The 21615-nt window shown below is 42.0% G+C and overlaps 1 protein-coding gene across 7 annotated transcripts in view; it reads right to left on the bottom strand.

The window, feature by feature from the left end:
* Positions 1-2053: 2053 nt before the first annotated feature.
* Positions 2054-21615, bottom strand: part of cep112 (centrosomal protein 112) — a 124647-nt gene continuing 105085 nt past the window's right edge. For all 7 annotated transcript variants that reach the window (XM_063471786.1, XM_063471785.1, XM_063471781.1 and 4 more), the window contains 4 exons: positions 15603-15692; positions 5995-6096; positions 3091-3155; positions 2054-2264 (listed from right to left, as the gene is read on the bottom strand). In XM_063471786.1, the coding sequence (XP_063327856.1) occupies positions 2261-2264; positions 3091-3155; positions 5995-6096; positions 15603-15692 (261 nt within the window). In that variant the 3' untranslated portion in view covers positions 2054-2260. The remainder of the gene's footprint in view (positions 2265-3090; positions 3156-5994; positions 6097-15602; positions 15693-21615) is intronic.

A 21615-nucleotide genomic window follows, 5' to 3' on the forward strand; every position in this document is an offset into this window, starting at 1 on the left:
CAGCTGCAGCAAGTGAGAGATGCTGTCATGTCATGTTTCCAGAACCTCCAGTCATGAAGAATTAAGGCACTTCTGAAGGTAAGATGTCCTTAATAAAGCGGCAGATGAGTTTATATTTGGGCATTAAGAGTAAAGAGACATAGAAAGGAAATAAAATTCCTGTAGAAAATTGTGCAACAAGGACACGATTATGAGGTCTTTGCCTCCTTCAAAATGGTCCCATACTGAACATATGTAAGTAGGTAATGGTTATGAGTAGCTAACATTGAAGCAATGCAAGAACACAACCAATGTTTAGGAAACAAATTATTCAGCAACTGTTATTATTATTACTTATTAACAACTATCAAGATTTTTTAAAACAGTGTTGTACTGTCAGCGTCTGTAAGACCGGGTGATTCTGTGTTAGTTCATCAAATGCCTCCCATCTGACCGTCTCAGATTTACATGAGAATGAATTTGTGTACAGCAGCCGAAGATGGAAAGTTAAAATCTTGCTCTGCTTTTGAAACGATTTATGCACGCTCACGGCCCAGAAAGACGTTTTTTTTTTTTTCTGGCTAAGACGAGAGGATGTGTGCCGGGTGCTTTTACAACACTCACTGGCCATGAAACACGCCAACTTTTTTAAAGCTAATCTGTGATGGATCGATGAAAGTTTTCTTTTTGAATTTGATCAAAGACACCAGCTGATCTACCTGAAATTTAAAGACTCAGGAGCTCAGTACCACATCCCTACCTAAAACTTGAATACTGAGCAGCAGCCATGTTCACATACAGTCCCTGCTATTAAAACTTGTCTCTGTAAGTGGTTGGAAATGATGTACAAAGTACTTTCATTTGGGCTGGATGCTCCCAGAGACACGAAAACCCTCGGCACTTTTTCTTTTTTTAAAACTATGCAATAATAATAATGCACTTTAACGTGCAAAACCCCAGACACTGTCAATGAGAGGAGAGGCAATGTAATTACAAACACCATGCAAACCACCCTTTCGCATACTTCCTTAGATGTACAGGCATGCGCTGAAGATGCTGTGTTGTAATAGCTATGTTTCCTCTGTGCACTTCATCCAGAAACAACACGCTCTACAAAGGCTTTGTGCTGAAAGACTAAATTCCTGCTGGTTTGACACTCCTCTCTCCTTTCTGTCTCTTTTTTTTTTCTATTCTTCTTCTCCTCTGTCTCTGCCTGGGCAGCAGAATCAGCACATCAAATAAATACAGAGCAAAGGGAATCGTGTTTCATTTGGAGACAGCAGGAAAAAGGTCACGGACAACGGCAACACGCGAACTGTGGGCGTCAGAAGAAAAGCCGTTCCAGTGCAAATACGTGCAGACGCCTCTCTTTGAAATCCAATCTGATTTAAGGGATTTAATAACACCTCCAAACTGTCCAAAAATCAATGCAAACCATGCATTCCTCACCTACCATACAGAGCACCCAACAGACAATGGCTCATTATGAAGCCACCAAATGTTATTATCATCAAAAAGCCTCTGAGCTGGAGACTTTGGAGACATGGTGACCATTTTGCGGACTCCATCATCGGCTTGGGTTTGAGCCGCTGGTAAAAACACAAAGTGCTGCGCAGAGGCAGAAACACTGGGGCCCAGGACTGTAGCCTTTGGCCTGAGATTCAAACAACCGACTTGCGGCGCTCTTTATCTGAAACAACCACAAACCCCCCCAACTACTCTTTACAGTTCAAATGGGGTCTTAAGCAGAAAGGCAATGCTAAACAGTGATGGGGAGATGGGATTTCAAGGTCTGGGACTGTAGTTACACAGCTAATCTTGGTTAACATGCATTTTGTGGTCATTGAAAAACAAAGGCAATGGCACAGCTCCCCCTAAATAAGGGATTAATTATGAGGTATTTGAAGAAGATGAAAAACATGCTCAGAATAAGGAAAAAATAATAGGAGGACAATAGAAAACTGAAGCAAAGTGTTTTATTAAAAGCAGTTGATATATTTAAAAAAAACCATCAATAACATCAAGTTAATAATGATATTAAAAATAACAATACAAAAAGCTAAAAACATGAGAATTATTTTTTTGAACAAGGCAAAACTAAAATCTGACAATGAATAAATATTTCAGATGTTAAACCAATGGAGAAAAAAAACAGTCTTTCAAAGTAAAAGATGACGTGGCAGGTGTGTAAAATACTCGTAACAGCCAACAGTGCTCACACCTGATCGGCGACGCCGTCCTTCACGTCCGGGCGGAAGATCAGCCTGACGTTATCGTGCTGTTACCTGTGCAGAGAGACACTCGTCGTAATTTCAACACAAATGCAAACTGGCTCTGATTTACTCACTCCTTACTGTCTCACAGTCACTTTTAGGAATGAGGGCAGAGTGCAGGGAAATAACCGTTTTCCTGTGATCTGCCGTGAGTGACAGTCCTGGGAGCATTGCGCACACAGATGTGAGCTGCGGCATTGTCTGACAGGGCGCTGTCATCGCTGCACATGTATATAGTTGCAAAAACATAAATGCCTCTTACAGTGTGATGGATGCAGGGAAAGCAAATTAAAGCCCTTCAGACTGGAAGCTCTCTTAGTCAAAGACAAGGCTTGCATCTGCAGCTTTAAAGCAAGGCAGCAGACTGATTATGATGTGAGAGTCCTTGTCTGAAAGCGTCATGTGTACTACACACACGCATTTCTGTAGGTTCAAAACCGGGGATGTCAAACGTAAGGCCATGGGGCTAGAAACGGTCTGCCAAAGACTCTAATCTGGCCCACTGGACAGCTTCAAAATATGTGACACAATGCACGGATTTGGACCTTTTAACTGTATTTTCATACATTTTACACCATTTTCTGTTGATTTATGGTCATTCATATTACACCAAGGCAATTGTAAGTAAAGAGAAACAATGAAATGACATTAAAAAGATCCTGGTTTTCCACTAACTTGGAGACAAGTCTTTTTTTTAACAGTCCACAGTAAACACAAAAACTTCATATATTGTGATCACAGAATAGTCTGGGAATGAATTACCAGAACTTTTTCTGTCATTTTACTCATTTCTCATAAAGTTTTACTGCTCTGGCCTACTTAAGATCGACGTGCTCACCTGCTGCTGCGACAGGCATCCAGGTCTTCCTGTAGCAAAGAGGCTCTCATCTGAAGGAAGTTAACCTGAAACACAGAACGGCACGGAGTAATCTTCAGCTCTTTCCACCATTATGACGAGTTTTGAAAACAAAACAAAGACGTGGTTTGGTGACCATTAGAGATGTTTTATAAGGGTAACTGCATAGGCAGAGACCACCTTCACTAACTTCTAATTGCAAATCCAATCATATTGTTCCATAATCAGGCCTGAAACATGACCGAAACCACTCGGGTTAGAAAAGAGCATCAAGAGCTACTCCTAGTTGGCTTTCAAGGGGTAAAGAGTTCAAATATATTCAGTATGAAGGAAGCAAGAACTGGTTCATCAGGACACAGGAATTGGAAGTGGAGAAGGGTTTGATTGATTTAGGTCGGTTGTGCTTTTTTAGAAGAAAAGCTTGGTTGTTGACTCCTGGGGTCAGGACAGCAGGGGCCGGGGGTCAGGAGATTAGGGCAGCGGGGTTAAGGCACGCTGGGAAGATTACAGGCCCAGGTTAGCCGAGGTTAGGAGGCAGCACCGTTCTTTTGTTTGGCTACAAAGTGCCAGTTTATTTATGAAGTGTGCTTCGCTGAAGTGAAAATAAACTCCATCTACATTTACACGGCATCTAGAGCCTGGCAGAATAATCACAGCTCCAAAAGAATCCGCATTGTTCTGGGACTACCGTACTGGAGCCGAGGGTACATTCCTTTCTGTGGGGGAGACCTCAGTTCAAGTTCTAGCATTTCATTTGGCACTTCGCACTGGGAAAGTATATGCAAAACCATACCCAAATGTGGTTGGATGCCTCCAGAGACACGGAAACTCTCTGCACCTTTTCTTTTCCTTTTTTCTTTCTCAAACTATGTAATAAAAATAATGCACTTTAATGTGCAAAACCCAAGACACTGTCAATGAGAGGAGAGGCCGCTCTGGTCATGAATCACATTTTATAAACATTTCTGATCGCGGAGCTGCGGTCTGTCCAATGAAACGGGATCTTGGAAGCGCTATTTGAACAAGGCAGGGGTTAATGATGAGAGCGTTTTACAGAGACCTGCACTGCACGCTGTTATTATTATTATTACAACGAAATTATTTACAATGTAAATGCTGAGACAAAGGACACGGCTCAGAGGAGAAACGTACGAGTGCGGTTATGCAAAGGCTGACTGTTTGATCTGAGGGGAAGACAATGAGAGATTAACATTTGCAGAGAGGATCAGCAGGGTGCGGAGTGAATGCCGAGGCCATGATCGAGTGCTATGCCGAAACTGCACGGAAGAGAGGTCTCACTCAAACAAATGAGTCTACATCTAGTTTCATACAGAGGGCTTTACCTCAGTTTATATCAGTTTTGATTGATTTATAACAGAAGAAAGTGAAAACACACAAAATCCTGGAATAGCAACAAAAGGAAGTAAACACTGCAATAGTTTAGTAGTTAAAATAAAGAGAATGCTCTCCAGATCTCAGACAATAGCTTATGTCCAACCTGATCTGTGATCACTTCTACCTGAGGATGGTATATTGTTTGTATGTGCCTTTGTTATGTGTGGTTTGTTGTGTATCTGTATACAATCACTTCCATAGTGTATATTTTCATGTGACCTGCCTGGGGGTTAAGGATGTAAATCAGCAGATATGATCAAATCTGGCATGTTTGCAGCTTACATCCATTTTCTGTATATCTACACCCAGCAAACTAAATCCACCTAGCAGTACCATCTGGAAAGTGTCTGATTGGCAGAAAAATTCATTTTTCAGGATGACAATAATCTCAAATACAATTCCAATCCAAAAACACACAATGAAACATCACTCTCAGTCATGGATTGCCATCCTCAGAGCCCAAACCTCGACATTATTGAAGCAGTGGGGGATCATCTTGACAAAGAATATGAAAAAAGGCAGCCAACATCCAAAGAAGAGCTTTGAATACCCTTGAATAAGCCTGGAGAACTATTCCTAAAGACTACTTACAGATACAGTCATGTTTTCAGTTTATTTAATAGAAAAAAAGAATATTGTACTCATAAATATACATAGATTAGTGTGTAATTATCAGAATCAGAATCAGATTCTGATTCTGATTCTGATAATTACATCTGATTCTGATAATTACATCTTCCAACAAACTGATGCACTCTCATAAACTTAAAAATAATCCATAAAAATGCAAAGGAGCAGCTGTTGGCTTATGGGAGCCACCATGGTGCCCCGCCAGCTTGAATACAGTGGCTGACACGAACATCGCCGCTCTGCCTAATCGTGTTTCATGTATGTGGCTAAAGACCGGCCAAGTACATAGTGCGCCCAAGGCAGACAAGAGAACGTGTAGGCGTTCATGTGTCGTGAAAATTTTATATTGTGTCTGCAGCTTCAGACTCTATATGTGAAGGATGGTACCCATTTTTCATTACATCCCCACATTGTATGACGTTTTTTTTCACCAAGATCAGACTGCCACAGTGTCAGAGCCACTTCAAAGTTTTTCACTAATGCCGGCTAACAGCAGCTATCCTTAACTACTCACCTCAGTATCGCTCAGTATGAGTGTCATCAGACAGAAGTGAGCTTCACTGACTCATCGGACACTATCAAACTAATTTCACCAAGTTTAACGACCTCCTCCAGAGTAAACAGACATGGACACATACTGAAAGCTGAGGTAAACAGCTAAAGACTGTATATCTGTTTAACTTTTTGCAGATGTTTCACCAAATCGCTGTACCTACTTCCCAGCTCAAGACTTTTGCACAGTACTGTATATCAGTTATAATGCTGTTAATGGAAGAAAATTAATGGATTCTCAATGAGATGTTCAACAGACTGAACACGTCTTTCTTGCTCTGGTTTTGCCTCTATCAGATCAAACCTCACCTGAGCTTTCAGTGAGCTGATTGTGTCCTCCAGCTCCTGCCTGAGCTCCACCGGCATCAGACCTTTGATCTTCTCCTCATACTCCTTATGCACCATGGTCACCTGAGAAGACAGAGGTTGGAAAGATGCACAGTCAGCAAGAAAGTAAGGCACCACATTAATCAAATAATACTTATTAAGTAATATATAGTAATCATGCACTCTTGTTGACTCTGATGCCCCAGAGACGCTTTTAAACGGTGTGGCTCAACTGGATAACAATTGTGGTATTGTTGCTGAATAAGTATTTCTTTCTTTCCACAGACACACTCACATGTATGCATTTTCAGGCCAAACCAACAACTCCCTTAGATGAGGCGCGCACACACACACACACACACACACACTGTGGGCATCCCCTCTTTATTCATGGCTCAGAGTATTCCCTCGCTCTTCACAGCTCCTTCACATCTCCACAGGGGGTCTGCAGACTGACATTACTCGCTCTGCGCAACACCCCCTACTGGATGATAGTGACTACAGCGAGATCTGACACAAAGCACTTATGGGCTCAAGACAGCTGGGTTTGGAAAAGGACAGGGCCATGGTGGAGGGCAGGACACATCAAACGCAGCAGCAGCGGCTCAATAGCTAGCTAGCTATCTCCACTGGGGAGGACTGGAGGAAGTCTGTCTGGGGCTAAATTACACTCCACTAAACCAGAGTCTGATTATAGAAGTTGAAAAGGGTTTGGTTAGCGCAACCCCCACTTTTTACCCAGAAACACACATGTATGGACACACACACACACACACACACATGCACGCACACACACAAACGCAGCTACACGCTTTAACAGTATTGTAAAAACATTTACAGCATTTTTTGAAGAGTCGCTGAATCAATTAATTCAGAGCTTGATGAATAGTTTAACAGAGCTCGGGGGATTAATTCGACCCGTGAAAAGCAACAGTTGCCCCCCTCCTCCCCAACATATTTCAAGGTGTAACCAGGGGAGAGAGTCTGAGCATTTTAAATGACCATAATGTGTTTTACAGAGCCAAAGTCCACTAGCGTTAAGAATATCCCCACAATCCCCACCTCTCATCAGTCTTTCAAGTAAAGAGAGCGTGAATGAGGTGGTGGGGGCAGTGGGTGGGTTGGTGGGGAGGGGAAAAAAAAAGAAAAAAGATTGGTTTCCCTAAAATAATCTTCCTGTTGTGGATTTAACTGATTGTTCTGGCTTTGGCTAATTAATCTTCCTGGGCACAATGAAAGGGATTGGGAAGCACTTCAAAGCAACCCTCAGTATAAATGATCCCAACATGAAGCAGCTCACTTTGTCTCGGCACAGTGTGCTGTAGATTAGTCTGCCACAACTTTGCCAATTTTTCAGGCTCCGTCTGCCCTATTCATTTGAAAGTGTTGGACCAATAACGTCAGGCTGAGAATCCATCAGTTTACAAAAATATGTCTTTTTTTTTTGTCCGCGCTGTGTGAGAATGAAGTCAAGGATAATTTGAAAGAGAGGCCTTTCAAAACAAGGGGTAAAAAAATACAAAAAAAACAAAACAAAACTTGGAAGCTTTAATTTGAATGTCCAGGATTTTAAAAAAAAATGGGCTCAAGCGAAGAGGAGTGCAGATTTTCAAAATGTCTGTCTCTATCTATAGCAGCTTCTGTAGTCATAACAAAACGGCAAGCCAAGACAAAACACACTTCACTACCTCAGACCAAAGCAATAAACAATGGTTGAATAAACACATCCCTTACCAACCACTCTGAATATAAGTCTTAGATTCTTCAAAAGCCAAGTTCCTCAGTGTTGCATTCTTGATTCATGTATGGTGCCGTCACCGCAGCAACGAGAAATCCGCTTTGCCTAAATTACAAGCTCCTTTGCGGCAATGCTGTCTCCATTTTCTGTCCCATACATTCGGCAAGGCAGCAATAACGCATTCACGGCGGCTGGATGATGTACATACGGTCGTAAGGGCGACAAACTAGAAAAGTTCATGTATTATATGACACGGTAAGGTCATACAAGCTTACATTCGCCCCAATGACTTCATGGTTATGGCACTGAAAGAGTGGTTGTGAGAGAAAATATTACTTGAATTTTCTGCTGCTGTTCCCATCATAAAATAATATGATGGGAACAGCACAGCATATACATATTCCATGAACACACAAACACAAAAATACACCTCAAATCCAGATGAATTATACCTGTTATACAAATTTCCAGCTCCATATTTGTCATTCTTGGATTGTCCTAGAGCAGCTTTGGATGAGTCACAGTTCAAAATAATACGTTTATCTTTCACTGAGCCCTTTGTGCAGCCCCTCAGTTCATCCTCTGAAACAAGATGTTTTATGGCTCAGTCACACAAGAGTAAAAATAGAAAAGCAGCCTGCATGTGATTAGGAAAAGTGGCGTTTTCCTGCTGATTGCATTGATCTTTTTTTGGCTGCAAGTAGTTGCGGCGACTAACTGGTCACCCAGAGGTTGAGGGTGTTGCACAACCAACTTTTTAATTGCAAAGCGATTGGACAGGTTGCCCGGTAGGAGGTAACCGACCTCCAAACAATAGTGGTGTGACTCAGACTCACTACAATCACTCTTAGGCAGGTTGGTGAAGGCTTTGCAAATAACTGCAATCTAATTTATAAACACAAGCAGATTGCTAACATGCTGCGCCGATGAGTGCCCATTGTCTATGACGCTTTTCTTTGCAATAACAGACTCACCATAACTGGTTGGCCACTGGTTGTATTCTGGTTATGATCTTATATAAAATCAAAGTGCTTAGGTTGTGCTGCAGTTAAACCGCGGTCCAGCAGTAACTACGTCACTATCTGTGGAGGAAATGTTGAATTTATGTTTCAGATCCAAGAGATTCTGGATGGACACTAAATTTATGTAGATGGCAAGTTTGTCTTATTACAAACAGATTACAAGTAACTGCCAACTCGATCTCATTTGATTGCAAACTGGTAGCAGAGCGACTCCATCTAATGGACTCAATTTTATTGCCGTCTTGATGCACTAAAGTTGCTCTGAAGACAGCAGCTGACTGAGAATAATTGCAGACCTGGTCTCCATCTTCAAAGGAGCCATTTCATAGGCAATAAGATTGCAAGTTAATTGCATAGCTTTAAATCAAATTTCTGATTGGCTGCCCCTCGTAAAGAGAACGTTTGAATAGCAGGTGATGGTAGTGGTGGTGGTGGGGGAGGCAGGGCTGCTGTGCGCCTGATGTCTATACTAACATTACAGGGATCCAAGAGTAGAAACTTGTGTACAATTTAGAGCAGCCTGAAGCCTGAGCTTTTGGCTCACTTGAGCATACCTCATTATTTCAAACTTTGGCCATGTTTAATTTAAGCATCCACCACTGTAAGAGAGTACATAGGAGTAAATAGGGAAAAGCATATATAGGGCTCCTTTAACCTGAGGGTATATTTCTGCTCTTTCTACAGTGTAGCAGACCGCAACATTTGCCTTCCCTGATCTAAAGCTTAGCCATAGTTTACTATGCAACATGTGTGGGTGGAAGCAGGGCTCTTTTTTTTGTTCATAACAACACATCTAACAGACAACAGTTACAGAATAAAGCAGACAAGAATAGGTATAATATCAATTCAAATTTCTGACTCCACCATGTCTCACAATGGAGTTAAAATTCAAGACAGAAGCATCTAACTCTCCGCAGATGTCTGACTCGTTTCCTGAGAGACGCCGTTTCTTCGACTTTGCATTTTCCTGCCCTATCCGAGGTCCCTCTGCTCGCATCTCTCTTTTTCTTCACGCAAACACATTTTACTTTTCTTTCAACATGATTTTTGCAGCAAAGGCATGTTTATTTTTCTGACAGGTGGAAGGAGACGTGACGGCATCTGAGAAAAAAGGCTCCTCACTTATTAGGACAGATGTTTGATGCCTTTGAACAATACTGCTGATCAAACCTTCCATGAGGTTCTTTGGTCACTGACGGACTGCAGATGTAAGTGAATAGGAAAGAAAAGAGAGGAAGGGAAACACAGGGAAGATAGAGAGAGAAAAAAAGTGTGCCACTATTTTCCCTGAGCAATGAAAAGGGACGCTGACTTTCTAAAGACAAATCTGGTTTCATCTCAGAAGCTCTTTGAGAGATGAGATTTTGTTTGTTCTTGATGAAGCGTGATTCTCTAGTTTTGAAGACTGTGAGGAGCGGCAGTCGTTTTCCCCTCCCAGTCATCTTAAAATGACAACATTTCATCTATATATAGTCTTTAGATTGTGGTTTTGACTTTCCCTTGCGTTTGGTACTGTCACATGGCATGGTTTTTGACAGCTGCCAGCAGAAAGGAACAAGCCCTCAACACTTTCAACGTTCAAATGAAGTTTGTCACATTGTTGGGAGGCTTGATGTATGCTAATGAAGCTGGGGTGTATGTGTGTGTGTACAGGCTTGCGTGGGACAGGTTGGGGGGTGGAGGTGGAAGAGAGAGGAGGAGTGGGGGTAGCTGCTGGAAAGACATTTTTGATATACACCCTTGTTCCGGAGTGACAAAAACCTTGTCAGGAACAAGGGGGTACATCAAAAATGACGCCACTCACAAAGTTTGCACCTCCACATCCACTGAGTTGGCACTCAGTGAGTTCACCAAGGAGCGATTTGAATTCAAAAACGCTTTGCTGCGAGGGGGAAAAAAGGAAACCGCTTCACAGAAATGAGGGAGGAAAAAATAGAAGAAAAAAAAAAAAGGAAAGGCAGAAGGAGATTAGAACTGGCTACAGATCTTAGTGAGGTTGTTAGAACTATGGGATGGATTGGTGGCTGCTGATGTAATGTGCCTCAACAAAAACAGCACACAGGAAAACGGCTCAGCCTACAGAACTTAAGTTCAGCTCCTCTGCATTTTTATGTCTGCATCAATACTGAAAACAACTAGAGACATGATTTATTTTTTATTACACCGAGCTCCCGTGTTGCACAAGGATACATCTCTAAAACTTGTACAGTTCGCCATGCCCACTGTATCATTATGTATTTATACAAAGAGCTGTAGTCTTCAATATTCTGCTCCTGTCTTCAAGGAGAATTGAACCACACAGCGAGCTGATGATCTGCCATTTTAGAGTGGGGGAGCCTACGAGGGCCCTGCTAGTGTAAGGCAAGCAACATCTGTGTGAAGTCTGGGCAGAAAAGCTGTTTTAGCATGAGAGGGATCGGATTACAAAGACACATCTTGGCAGATAAACCAGGGCAATATTATTGGTGTGTGGAGACTGGATACCTTTAGGTTTAATGGCAAATAAAAAACAATGCACAGACTCTGTCCACAGCATCTCTAACACATGTATAATGTACATTAATCCTGATAGTTGCATGCAAACTATGTCGTTTTCTTGACCAAGAGCATTATATGAAGCAGGAGTCAATATATCATGTAGCCAGTCGCTTCCATGAAGGTATAATTGTGACAAGCTGCGCTAAGAAACGATGCTAATACGCACCTACAAACATTTGCTACAAGATACTATAAAGTTGCCGGATGCTGACAATGGAAAAGAAACATTGTTCACATAACTAACTGTAACTGTAACCTACATTCTTGGTCATATTTATCCATACGATTGCTAAGGTCTGCTCGTCGTGGTAGTGTACATTTTGTCATTTTGAGGGTCTGGGTCAATGTCTGCATGCCTGCAAGTCCACGGAGAATTTACATTACAATGCACCAACAATGCATGCGCACCAGGCAGTGGACTTGAAAGATGGCACAGGAGGAATGACTCCTGGGCCATTAGATCTCCAGATGAGCTAGCTCGAGTCCTAAAGAGGGAGGTCAAGACACTAGAAATTTAGTAGTTGGTACCAGTAGGGATGGGTACCGGTAATGGCACCGGTTCTGACATAAACGGTAGTAACCAGACCGAAAAGCAGCGCACATTTCGGTGCTTTATTTCGGTGCTTTTTTGTTTTTTTTCTGAGATGTCATACACTTTGGATTCTAGCCAATCATTTTACCTTTCCAAGGAAGTAGGCGGGGCCAGGTACGTACGTTCTTTTAGAGCAGAGCTACAGATTAAAAACGCCCAAGGCTTAGTCTGGCTGTACTTCACAGCAAAAGATGCAAACTCAGCAGCCTGCAACAAGTGCTTTAAGGTAACAACTCGAATCTGACGACGAACCTGGCGACGCATAGCGTTTTTTTTAAAAGCCGAGAAATGCACCGTATTTGACAGCTTGCTGCGAGACCTCACATCGAGCACATCTACTGCGGGTGTGATGCCTCGGACCCGGAGTTAGCAACATCTCCCAAGAACCCGAAGAGTAGAGTCCTGGCCCCTAGCCCTGCCAGTGTAGCAGAAATGATGACGGATGATGATGGCAGCAGCAGCCGTTCTTGTCTGGGCGAGTAGCTTGATGTTGTTTGTGTGTAATTTACGTTGAGTAGGCTAAGCACGTTATTAAATTAATGCATGTGAAGTGAACTAGCAAACACCGTCGTAATTACATGCGGCTGTCTTCTTGTTTGATGGCAGATGCTCCCTTCACCCTGGCCAAAAAGGCTAAAATGACCAAAGAAAAAGTGGAAAACAGCTAAACATGAGAGGTTTTTGGACAAAGTTGGTGTTTTTTCCATTGATTAAGCACTGCTTCCAGCCAAGAGTGATACCATATATGCCCTATAGCTGCAGAAAAGGCTAACATTGTTATCTTTTTACAAAAAAACAGTTAAACATGAGAGGTTTTTGGACAATGTTTGTGTTCTTGATTCTTTAAGCACCAGCACCGTTTCAAAAGTACCGATTTGGCACCGGTATCGGATAAAACCTAAACGCTACCCATCCCTAGGTACCAGTACCAGCAGAATTCAACTGAACTGAATAAGGCGAGCAAAAAAACAAAATAATTACCTTTTATACTTAAAAAAAAATCATTTTATTAAAACAGTTATACCTTGTTACGACAAGGTATAATGTCAATTACATTACATTAGCTTGAGCATCTATGTAATTAGAGCTGCAGCAAACAAATGACAACGAACCACAATCAGCTTATTTTCAGGGTTCTCAGCCTGGTTAGCCTCACTTATGTCCAACATTCACATACTGTAACATGTGCAAAACCTGCACCTGCTTTTGTTTGTTAAGGTAAAATATGTCAAGTAAAGAATGGTGTACAGCAACTGATTTTCAGTTAATTATCTGTACGTCTTTCCTTCAGCATAGCACTTTGTTTTCTGTAAAACTCCAATTTTTGTTTGTAGATGGTGTCAATAGAAGTTCTTTGGAGAAAAAAAATCAGCAAAAATTGGCATCGGCTTGTTTGATCAACGAGTTGCGAGAGGAGCTAATGTGGCAGTTTTCCCAAGTCACTGTCTTCCAGGTGCACTTTTTCCTCTGCTTGTGGGCATCTTTCTTCTTCTAAAAAAAACAACCAAACACAAAAACCACTATGGTCTTGAAAGTTATTCTAACTATTGAGGTACATCACGCCACTGTCTGCAGAGACTGAACCGGAAACACACCCTTGTGCCTTGTTGTGATAGAGGGGTCACAACAAGCCGAAACAACACCAAAGTCTGCTTCACATCAGCAGATGTGACGTGTTACAATTCAGGAGCAGGACATTGCTGAGGTATGAACGGGTACAACATCAGAAAAGTGAGAAAAAAATTACCCTCAGGTTTCGCTAAAAGCAGCAAAACTTTTGTGGATAAGATAAAAGAAACGTACAACTTTAATGAGTGATTATTCAAGCATAAAACCCAGGATGTATAATAATACATTCTTTCGGAATAAGGTATTGGCTAGACACACGTAAAACCTGTTCATGTTATGAGAGACACTTATTAGCTGGGTGCAGGCACTCTGAACATCCACACTGCCAAAGCCTCCTCTTCTCCCTCTGATGAAGTCATACTGTGCTGAAACATTAGCTGCTGCACCTTATTAAAAACCTTCAAACCCCATCATTCCAGATCCTATCTCAGCTGCCCTGCAATGTGTACCCTGTAATGGGTTCTTAGCTCTTCTGGCACATGCACACATTACTTTATTTCTACGATGGCTCACTTCCTGTTGATCTCTGCGCTGCCAACTTTGCTACAGCAAAACAATCTGTGCTGGATTAGCGAAATGTGTTAGTGGCTGTGAAAAAAGAACTGTCAAGCACCTAAAATTGGAACCAAATGCTAAACAGATTTTTAGTCATGTTTACCCGTTCTTTGCTTCAGTCGCAGTGTTGCTGTTTTTGCTTCAGAAGGCAGCATTTTTGGAATCAGCATCATAATTCATGTTTCTTAGTGGCGCCGCAATAAAAAAATTTAGCAAGACTAATAAAACTGTGATGAAGCTTTGCCAAAGAGGAGAACACTGTGGAAATTGCAATACAACAGCTGTACCCTTTAAGTGGAACTAGTTGGTGTTCCATTAATTTCTGTCGTACAACTGTTACAATGGACTAAATTCAGACTGTTTTATAAACACTTAGTTTCATACAGCTTTTTTCAAGTCTGCATCTGTGTGATGTCAGCAACAGTGGATGTACTTAATATGGTCATCTCAAGCACAGCAGCCCCAGCCAGTCAGAAGAAAGTTGGTGTAAAGAGAGGGCAGCCTTAGAGATACAAGATGCACACTTCACACAGTGAGGGTGTGCACCGAGGCCCCCTAAGACAAATGAGGATAATACACTCACTTTAAGTATACTTTACGATATACAGAGATACTCATTAATGCTGAAAACACTCAGAAATTTCAACCCAACCCCTCATCTGACATGGGAGCAGGTGGATTCCTGATTCAGCCGCTCCTAAGTCATAGGAAACCATATGACCCTGCTTCTGGGACTGGCACAGTGATCAATGGCTCCTAAAAACCTCTGGACTCTTCCTGAAAATTTACGAAGGCTGGACCACTGAGGTGCGCAACGGGTGTGTGAAGTGTGTACAAGGGTCAGTGGGTGGATCAGAGGGGGACGCAGGAGAGCGAATGCCTTTGGTGTACATACCACAGTACAAAAGAACAACCTCCTGTGTGAGTGTAGTCATTAGTGCTTTCTTCTCTGTGTGTGTCAAGGTCAAAACAGAGCCTGATTACAGGGCGCTCTAGAGAGCTGTGGGTGTGTGTTTGTCGGCATGTGTGCACACAGAGGCTTCCCTTTTGAACGCAGGCAGCGGTGGCATTCCTGGCCCTAGGCGCTGGCTCTTGAAGCCAGATCTCAAGGAATTTGGGAAATGTGCGAGGGGGCATATCTCTGGTTGTGAACAGGAGAACGAGAGATGGCAGAGTGATGAGGGGAGGGCAGGAAAGGAAGAGGGGAAATCTATTTGGTTTGCCTTTTGTGGCCCCCTGGAGGATCAAGTAAGGTTGGTAAATTGGGAGGGAGGGACTGGTGACATAAGACGATGAGGGGGCAAAGATGAGGCCTTGTGTGCTTGCACGAACCAAAAGGAATTCTGATGAAAAAGCTAGAGGGTTAAAAAAGGTAATGCTGGGCAGCGAGAGGGATGTAGCAATACTGTTGGCGAGAGAATCAGTTTGTGTAAGGGGGTCTTGCCTCATTCGTAAATTTCTCATACGCATTTGAAAGAGATGGTGAGATATGGAGAGAAAAAGAGAAACTCGTCACCTTCTCTTCAGTCTCCAGCTCTTTGCTTAACAGATTCTTCTCTGCCGAGTGCAGCTGTCTCTGTAGACTTTCCACCTTTTCCTGCAGAGCCTGAGGGAAGGGAGAGACAGTCAGTCAGCTGACTGACGCAAAGAGAAAAACATTTCGAATTCGGTGTGGCGTTAAGTGTTACGTGGCACAAATTGATAGACATTAATCTGCAGTTACATTTGAGATTGCAAACAGATGCACACTTTATCTCAATAAGAGGCTACACCAGACTTAAGACCAGAGCTAAAAAAAACAAGTAGATGGAAAAAACTAATAGGAATATAGAGTCCACAAACATAGACAGAAGGACAATGAAGAGAGATACAGCTTGTGATTACTTTTTGGGAGGTAAAAGGCTATTAACAAAGCAATCCCAGTAATTACTATGAAGCTGCTCTCATTAAGTCTAAACATATTTTTAGACAAGGGCATAAAGAAAGACTTCCCCAGTATGGAAACTAACAAACTTTCTAGTCGTTTATAAAGCTGCAGTTCTTATTCCTTTCCTTGGCAGTACTAAGAAACATACACTGTATCATTTACTGGATAACGAGCCCTCTCGCATGTATTCCAGTACCTGTGCCGATCAAATTTCCCCACAAGGTACCAATAAAGAATTCAATCTATTTTGCTTTCTAAGACTCAGGCAAGAAAGAAGAATAAAAAAAAAGAAGAAACGCACAAAGCAGTTTTCCCCCCTTTCTGCCCGTAAGTGATAGCAAGGCACAGTTCCTGCGTACGACCCAGAACCAGATGTTCCGAGTGCACATGTGGACACTTCATCTTCGATTAGGCTGCATGGAAAGCAGAGACTGATATGTACACACGTGCAAGTGTGCGTGTGCACACACATACACAAATATCTTAAGATGAAAGCACGGGCGTGCATTTACACTTGCATGCACACACACCTCCAACAAGTGTGAGTGTAGCACTGGCTAACATCAATATCCACAGTGTCTCCCCCCCACTGGAGTTGAGTGAGCAGGCCAGGTGTTGACTTGTTGATTCTCCGAGCCGAGGGAAACGCAGTCCAGGTGATAGGCATGACCGCCTGATCTACGATTCAGTCCACTGACATAAATCACGCACAGACTGCAAGGCTTTAGGGCCGGGGTGAACTTTTAGGTAGAGCTTCTCTGAAAACTACACCACGAAGTAAAAAGGAAGAAAGAAACACAGACTCGGATTTGTTAGTTAGATTTTTTATACTGAAAACACTCAGATTTCAAGATGTCTGATCCTCTTGGCAATTTTCTCTCATATATGACCATTTTCTTTCACTAATTTAAAATACAGTGTGAACTAACCTCAACTGCACTGACGCAGGTGATTTAGGTTTCATTTAGGCTTCTGGTAGTTGGATTTTTTTTCCCCCTCAGCACACATTAATCGGCCAACATAACTCTAGAGCACGTCGAGGTCAGTTTCAGCTCTTCAACATGAAAGGCGGCCCATTTCCAGCGTGCTTATCCTATTAATCAGGGTATTTCTTAGCTAGTCACGACCCCACTGTAGCCTACATCTCCATTCTGTGAAAGCCTTTGCCTTTGATTTCATCATTTCATTTTGTTTACTGACGAATCAAAGTCTCAGTGACACTAAGAAAAGCATTTTCAGTGGAGTTGACATGAATTACAAGAGCTTTAAGTAGCTGTAGTGGTAGTGTAGAGAAGGCATGCAAGGACTAGTATTTATTTTTGGGTGGGAGTGGGTTTGGAGGAGAGGGGCAGAGAGAGTTGCACAGCTTATTGTGGTGATGGTCAAGTCTCTTGAGACGAATTAAACATTTGGGAGAGTGTAGAAAAAAAAATCTTAAAAAATACTTTTCCATGGTAACAGGGACCATTTCAATTTTGGATTGTGGGTAAAGCACTTCTCTTCCGTGATATCACAAATAAAATGTTTTTCTTTTTAAAAACAAGGTTTATATCCTACATACCTTCATTTTATAATGTTGTAAACTCGTAGTAACTCTACCACCCCCCACCCCGTTATTTCTTTTTTTTAACCATCATCCCAACAGGGGGCCCATTTAACAAGTGCTCTTTTAGTGACTGTACCTTCGTTTCTGTTTGTGCTGGAGACAAAATTCTAACAGTTTTAGAAAGAAGAGACGACGAGATTCACAGGCATATCCGATGTATCACAGTAACACAAAGTGTTCACAAGGTACTTCTGTCTGAAGTATATATCTGGACACTGACACAAGTTTTGTTTTTTTATACCCATTTACTGAAACATATTCCAAATATAGTTATATAATGGACAGAATGTGTAGACTCCCATCTATCAAATTGGATGAATGGTTTAGGAGTTCCAGCTCTTTAACATGTGTCACTCTCTTTTTAAAAGGAAAAGTAATTGGACATTTGACTCAAAGGCTATTTTCATGGGCAGTTGTGGGCAATTCCTTTGTTATGTCATTATTAATTAAGCAGCTAAAAGGCCTGGAGTTGATTTCAGGTGTGGTGCTAGCATTTGGAAGATTTTGATGTGAACAGACAACATGTGGTCAACGGAGCTCTCCATGCAGGTGAAACAAGCCATCCTAAAGCTGTGAAAACAGAAAAAAAACCCATCTGAGAAATTACTACAATATCAGAAGTGGAAAAATCTACAGTTTGGTACATCCTGAGGAAGAAAGAAAACATTGGTGAACTCAGCATCTCAAAAACACCTGGATTTCCACAGAAGACAACAGTGGTGGATGCCCCAGTGTGTTTGCCCCAATATTAAGAAATACACTTTTATTAGTGATGCTAACAAACACTCCCAGGAAGTGATATTGAGAATAATTTTTATGGTCATGAGAAACCCCTTCACAACAGCCCACCAAGTGAACAACACAACTCAGGAGGTAGGCGTATCAATATCCAAGTCTACTATAAAGAGAAGACTGCATGAAGGTAAATACAGAGGGTTCACTGCAAGGTGCAAGCCACTCATAAGTGCCAAGAATAGAAAGGCTAGATTGGACTTTGCTAAAAAAATAAATAAAACCCCAACATCTAAAAAAGCCAGCACAGTTCTGGAAAAACATTCTTTGGATAGAGTATTAACCAAGTATTAGAAATGAACATTTTATTTTCCTGTATTTAATCTGTCCAATTACTTTTGAGCCCCTGAAATGAAGCAATGTTAAAAAATGCTTTAGTCCCTCAGATTTTTATACAATCTTTTTGTTCAGCCCACTGAATTAAAGCTGAAAGTCTGCACTGCATCCGAGTTGTTTAATTTCAAATTTATTGAGTTAATCTACAGAACCAAAATGAGAAAAAAGTTGTCTCTTACCAAATATATATGGACCTAACTGTGTCTTACTAACCAGGCTCGGTAACAGCAGCACCGTTTCTTTTAAAATATAATCACTTCTGGCTGCAAAGAAAGCAGCATAGCTGTCGTCAAAATGCTAACACGAAGACTTCAAACTACAGAGACCAAAAACTAGTGGCTTACATCAAGTTGGCTACATCCATCTCTTATATACAGTCTATGATTAAGCTGCAAACTTCTGCTATCATCTTGTAAAACCTACACACTGTGACCCTAATGTCACCTACAACTATTCTTAAAACAGCACCGTTGCAGACAATATAGATAAGCGTCCTTAACAGATCACACCCCACCCATCTCTTCCTGTCCCACTAGTGATTCCCCGCAATGTGACACAACATTTCTCGACCTCATCTTCTGGGAAGTGAGGCTGACCTCACTGGTGACGTGTTTTTCTCTTTCTTGTGGGTTCTACGTTTGATGTACTCAAAGCAAATCTAAGTGCAAAAGTTCAACCCTGGTTCCTTCATTAATAGAATCATATGGGATGTTTCTGCTGATGAACAGTACAGCTTTGTGAGTCAGAAAGAGCTGGAGATACTCAGTCATTATTGCCGTCAGACACAATGGTCATATTAACCTCCTAAGACCCGAACTCTTTCATGGCATGCATTTTTAATTTTTCTTTGCTATTTGGGCTGATTGGGACCTGATGAATGCAAAAACAAAGAATTACCAGATTTTTTTTAATCTAGTTTTTGTTTCTGAGAAAAATGAGAGCCACATATGAGGACATTCGTTTTAAATTTTGATAGAACAGTGGTAGTATAATGTCCTCGTAAGTGGATATCAGGCCCTTGTAGAGCAAAATTAGGTATTTTGGTCTAGACATCCCAAAATGTGATGTGGACGCCAGGTCCTAGGAGGTTGAGCGAATTAGCAACAGATACTGTGCTGAAGCTGATAGACAAAGATATGATTTCAGTTTAAAAACAAAGATGTGCACCAAACCTCCAATTGGTGCTTCATCATTGATTCTTAATTTTCTCAGTCTAACTTCCACTGTTGTAACTCTGTACTGTACATATAACATGTAATGCAGATACACACAAGTAGTCAACATACGCACACAGTTCTTTTCTTTAGTACTGAGTGTGTAAGTACATGAATGACCATGTGTATAATATTCAGCAAAAATGTCTCCAGATGCTGAGGGTGATATGGTCTTTATCAGTCATGCAGACTGGGATCATTGAAAACAGGGCAGGAAGAGGGGGTGGGGGTGTAAGGGAGGAGGAGGAGGAGGAGGAGGAGGAGGGGTGTCTGATTTCCTTAGGGAGAGATGTTGGGAGGGGGTATGAACGAAGGCAGCCTGAAGGTGAAAGGTGTAAAAAAAAAAAAAAAGTGAGAAAAGCAAATTGCTAAGGAAAAGCTTGAGAAGCCAGCAAGAGAAATGTGACCACATCCAGAAGAGCACAAGAGGAGAGAAAGTTCAGAAAGGTGAAAAATGAGAAACAGCAAGATACCGAAGAGGAGGAGGGACATGAAGGAGAGAAAAAAAAAAAAAACCACGTGGCCGGAGTGAAGAGATAGGGGCAGCGGCTCTACTTCTGGCGCACGGTACATCGGTCGGGGCTTAGAGGTCTCTCTCACCTCTCCATCAGCAAAGTGCCTCTGCCTTTCATTCCAAACTTTGGCTCAAAGGATTAGCGAGGCACACGCGCACACAAGCACCAACAAACACACCGCTCAGAGCGATCCATACAGGTATAGGCATGCATTAATATTAACAGCAAAAGTTCTAAAAATGTGAGCGCTACACTCTGCAGTCAAATGAGTGTGCAGTTACTGCGTCGTCCGCACACAAACATACACGCGGCGTCACACAGGCACAACGATGCCTGAGTCATCTTTCCTGGGTGGTCCTCCTGCGCAGATAAGGCGAGCATGTTTCCCTAGGGTGAAGTAAAAGCAACAGAGGGCAAGGAGAAAAAAAAAAAAGAAAAGCAAAGAAGAAAGAAGGGAGGGAATAGTGGGAGGAGGAAAAAAGGCCAGGGGCCTCTTTAAACTTGGTGTTTTGTTAGGAGCTGAGCTGCTCTTCATGTGCGGCGGGGCCTTCTATTTGCAGCGTGCTGTCAGAAGTTTCTCCCAAAGTCTGGATTAAAGAGATCCTCTAATGACACTGAGGCTGGACGACTTCAGACAGCAGCAAAAACCTCACACTGCACCGCCTCCAGCCAAGGACACACACACACACACACACACACACACACACACACACACACACACACACACACACACACACACACACACGGGTAAGAACAGATACATACACAAGGCGCACAAAGCACACAGACATACATAAGCAGAGACACAGTTTGTGGATTGCGCCCACACACACACACACACCAGCTTTAGTAGAACAAGGCGGTGTGTGTGTGCATGGCTACTGATCTAATAGTAAATAATAAAGGAGGTGCTAACCTCAAGGAGAGATGGATGGCCAGAGAGATGAGCACAGACTTTCTTTTATCTGCACTTTTATCAAAGGATTGTGGGAAAGGTAAAAAAGTGAGTGTAAGAGAGAAGCTGTAGGAGGAGGAGAGAGGTCTCCCTCCTGAGGTGTTAAGAGAAGAGAAACTTTTGCTTTTGCTTTGCTGTTGGTCTGTCTTGTCTGTGTGTAGGAATGAAAAAAAGAAAAAGAAAA

This window comes from Pelmatolapia mariae, linkage group LG4, assembly GCF_036321145.2.
Source record: "Pelmatolapia mariae isolate MD_Pm_ZW linkage group LG4, Pm_UMD_F_2, whole genome shotgun sequence".
Classification (NCBI taxonomy): domain Eukaryota; kingdom Metazoa; phylum Chordata; class Actinopteri; order Cichliformes; family Cichlidae; genus Pelmatolapia; species Pelmatolapia mariae.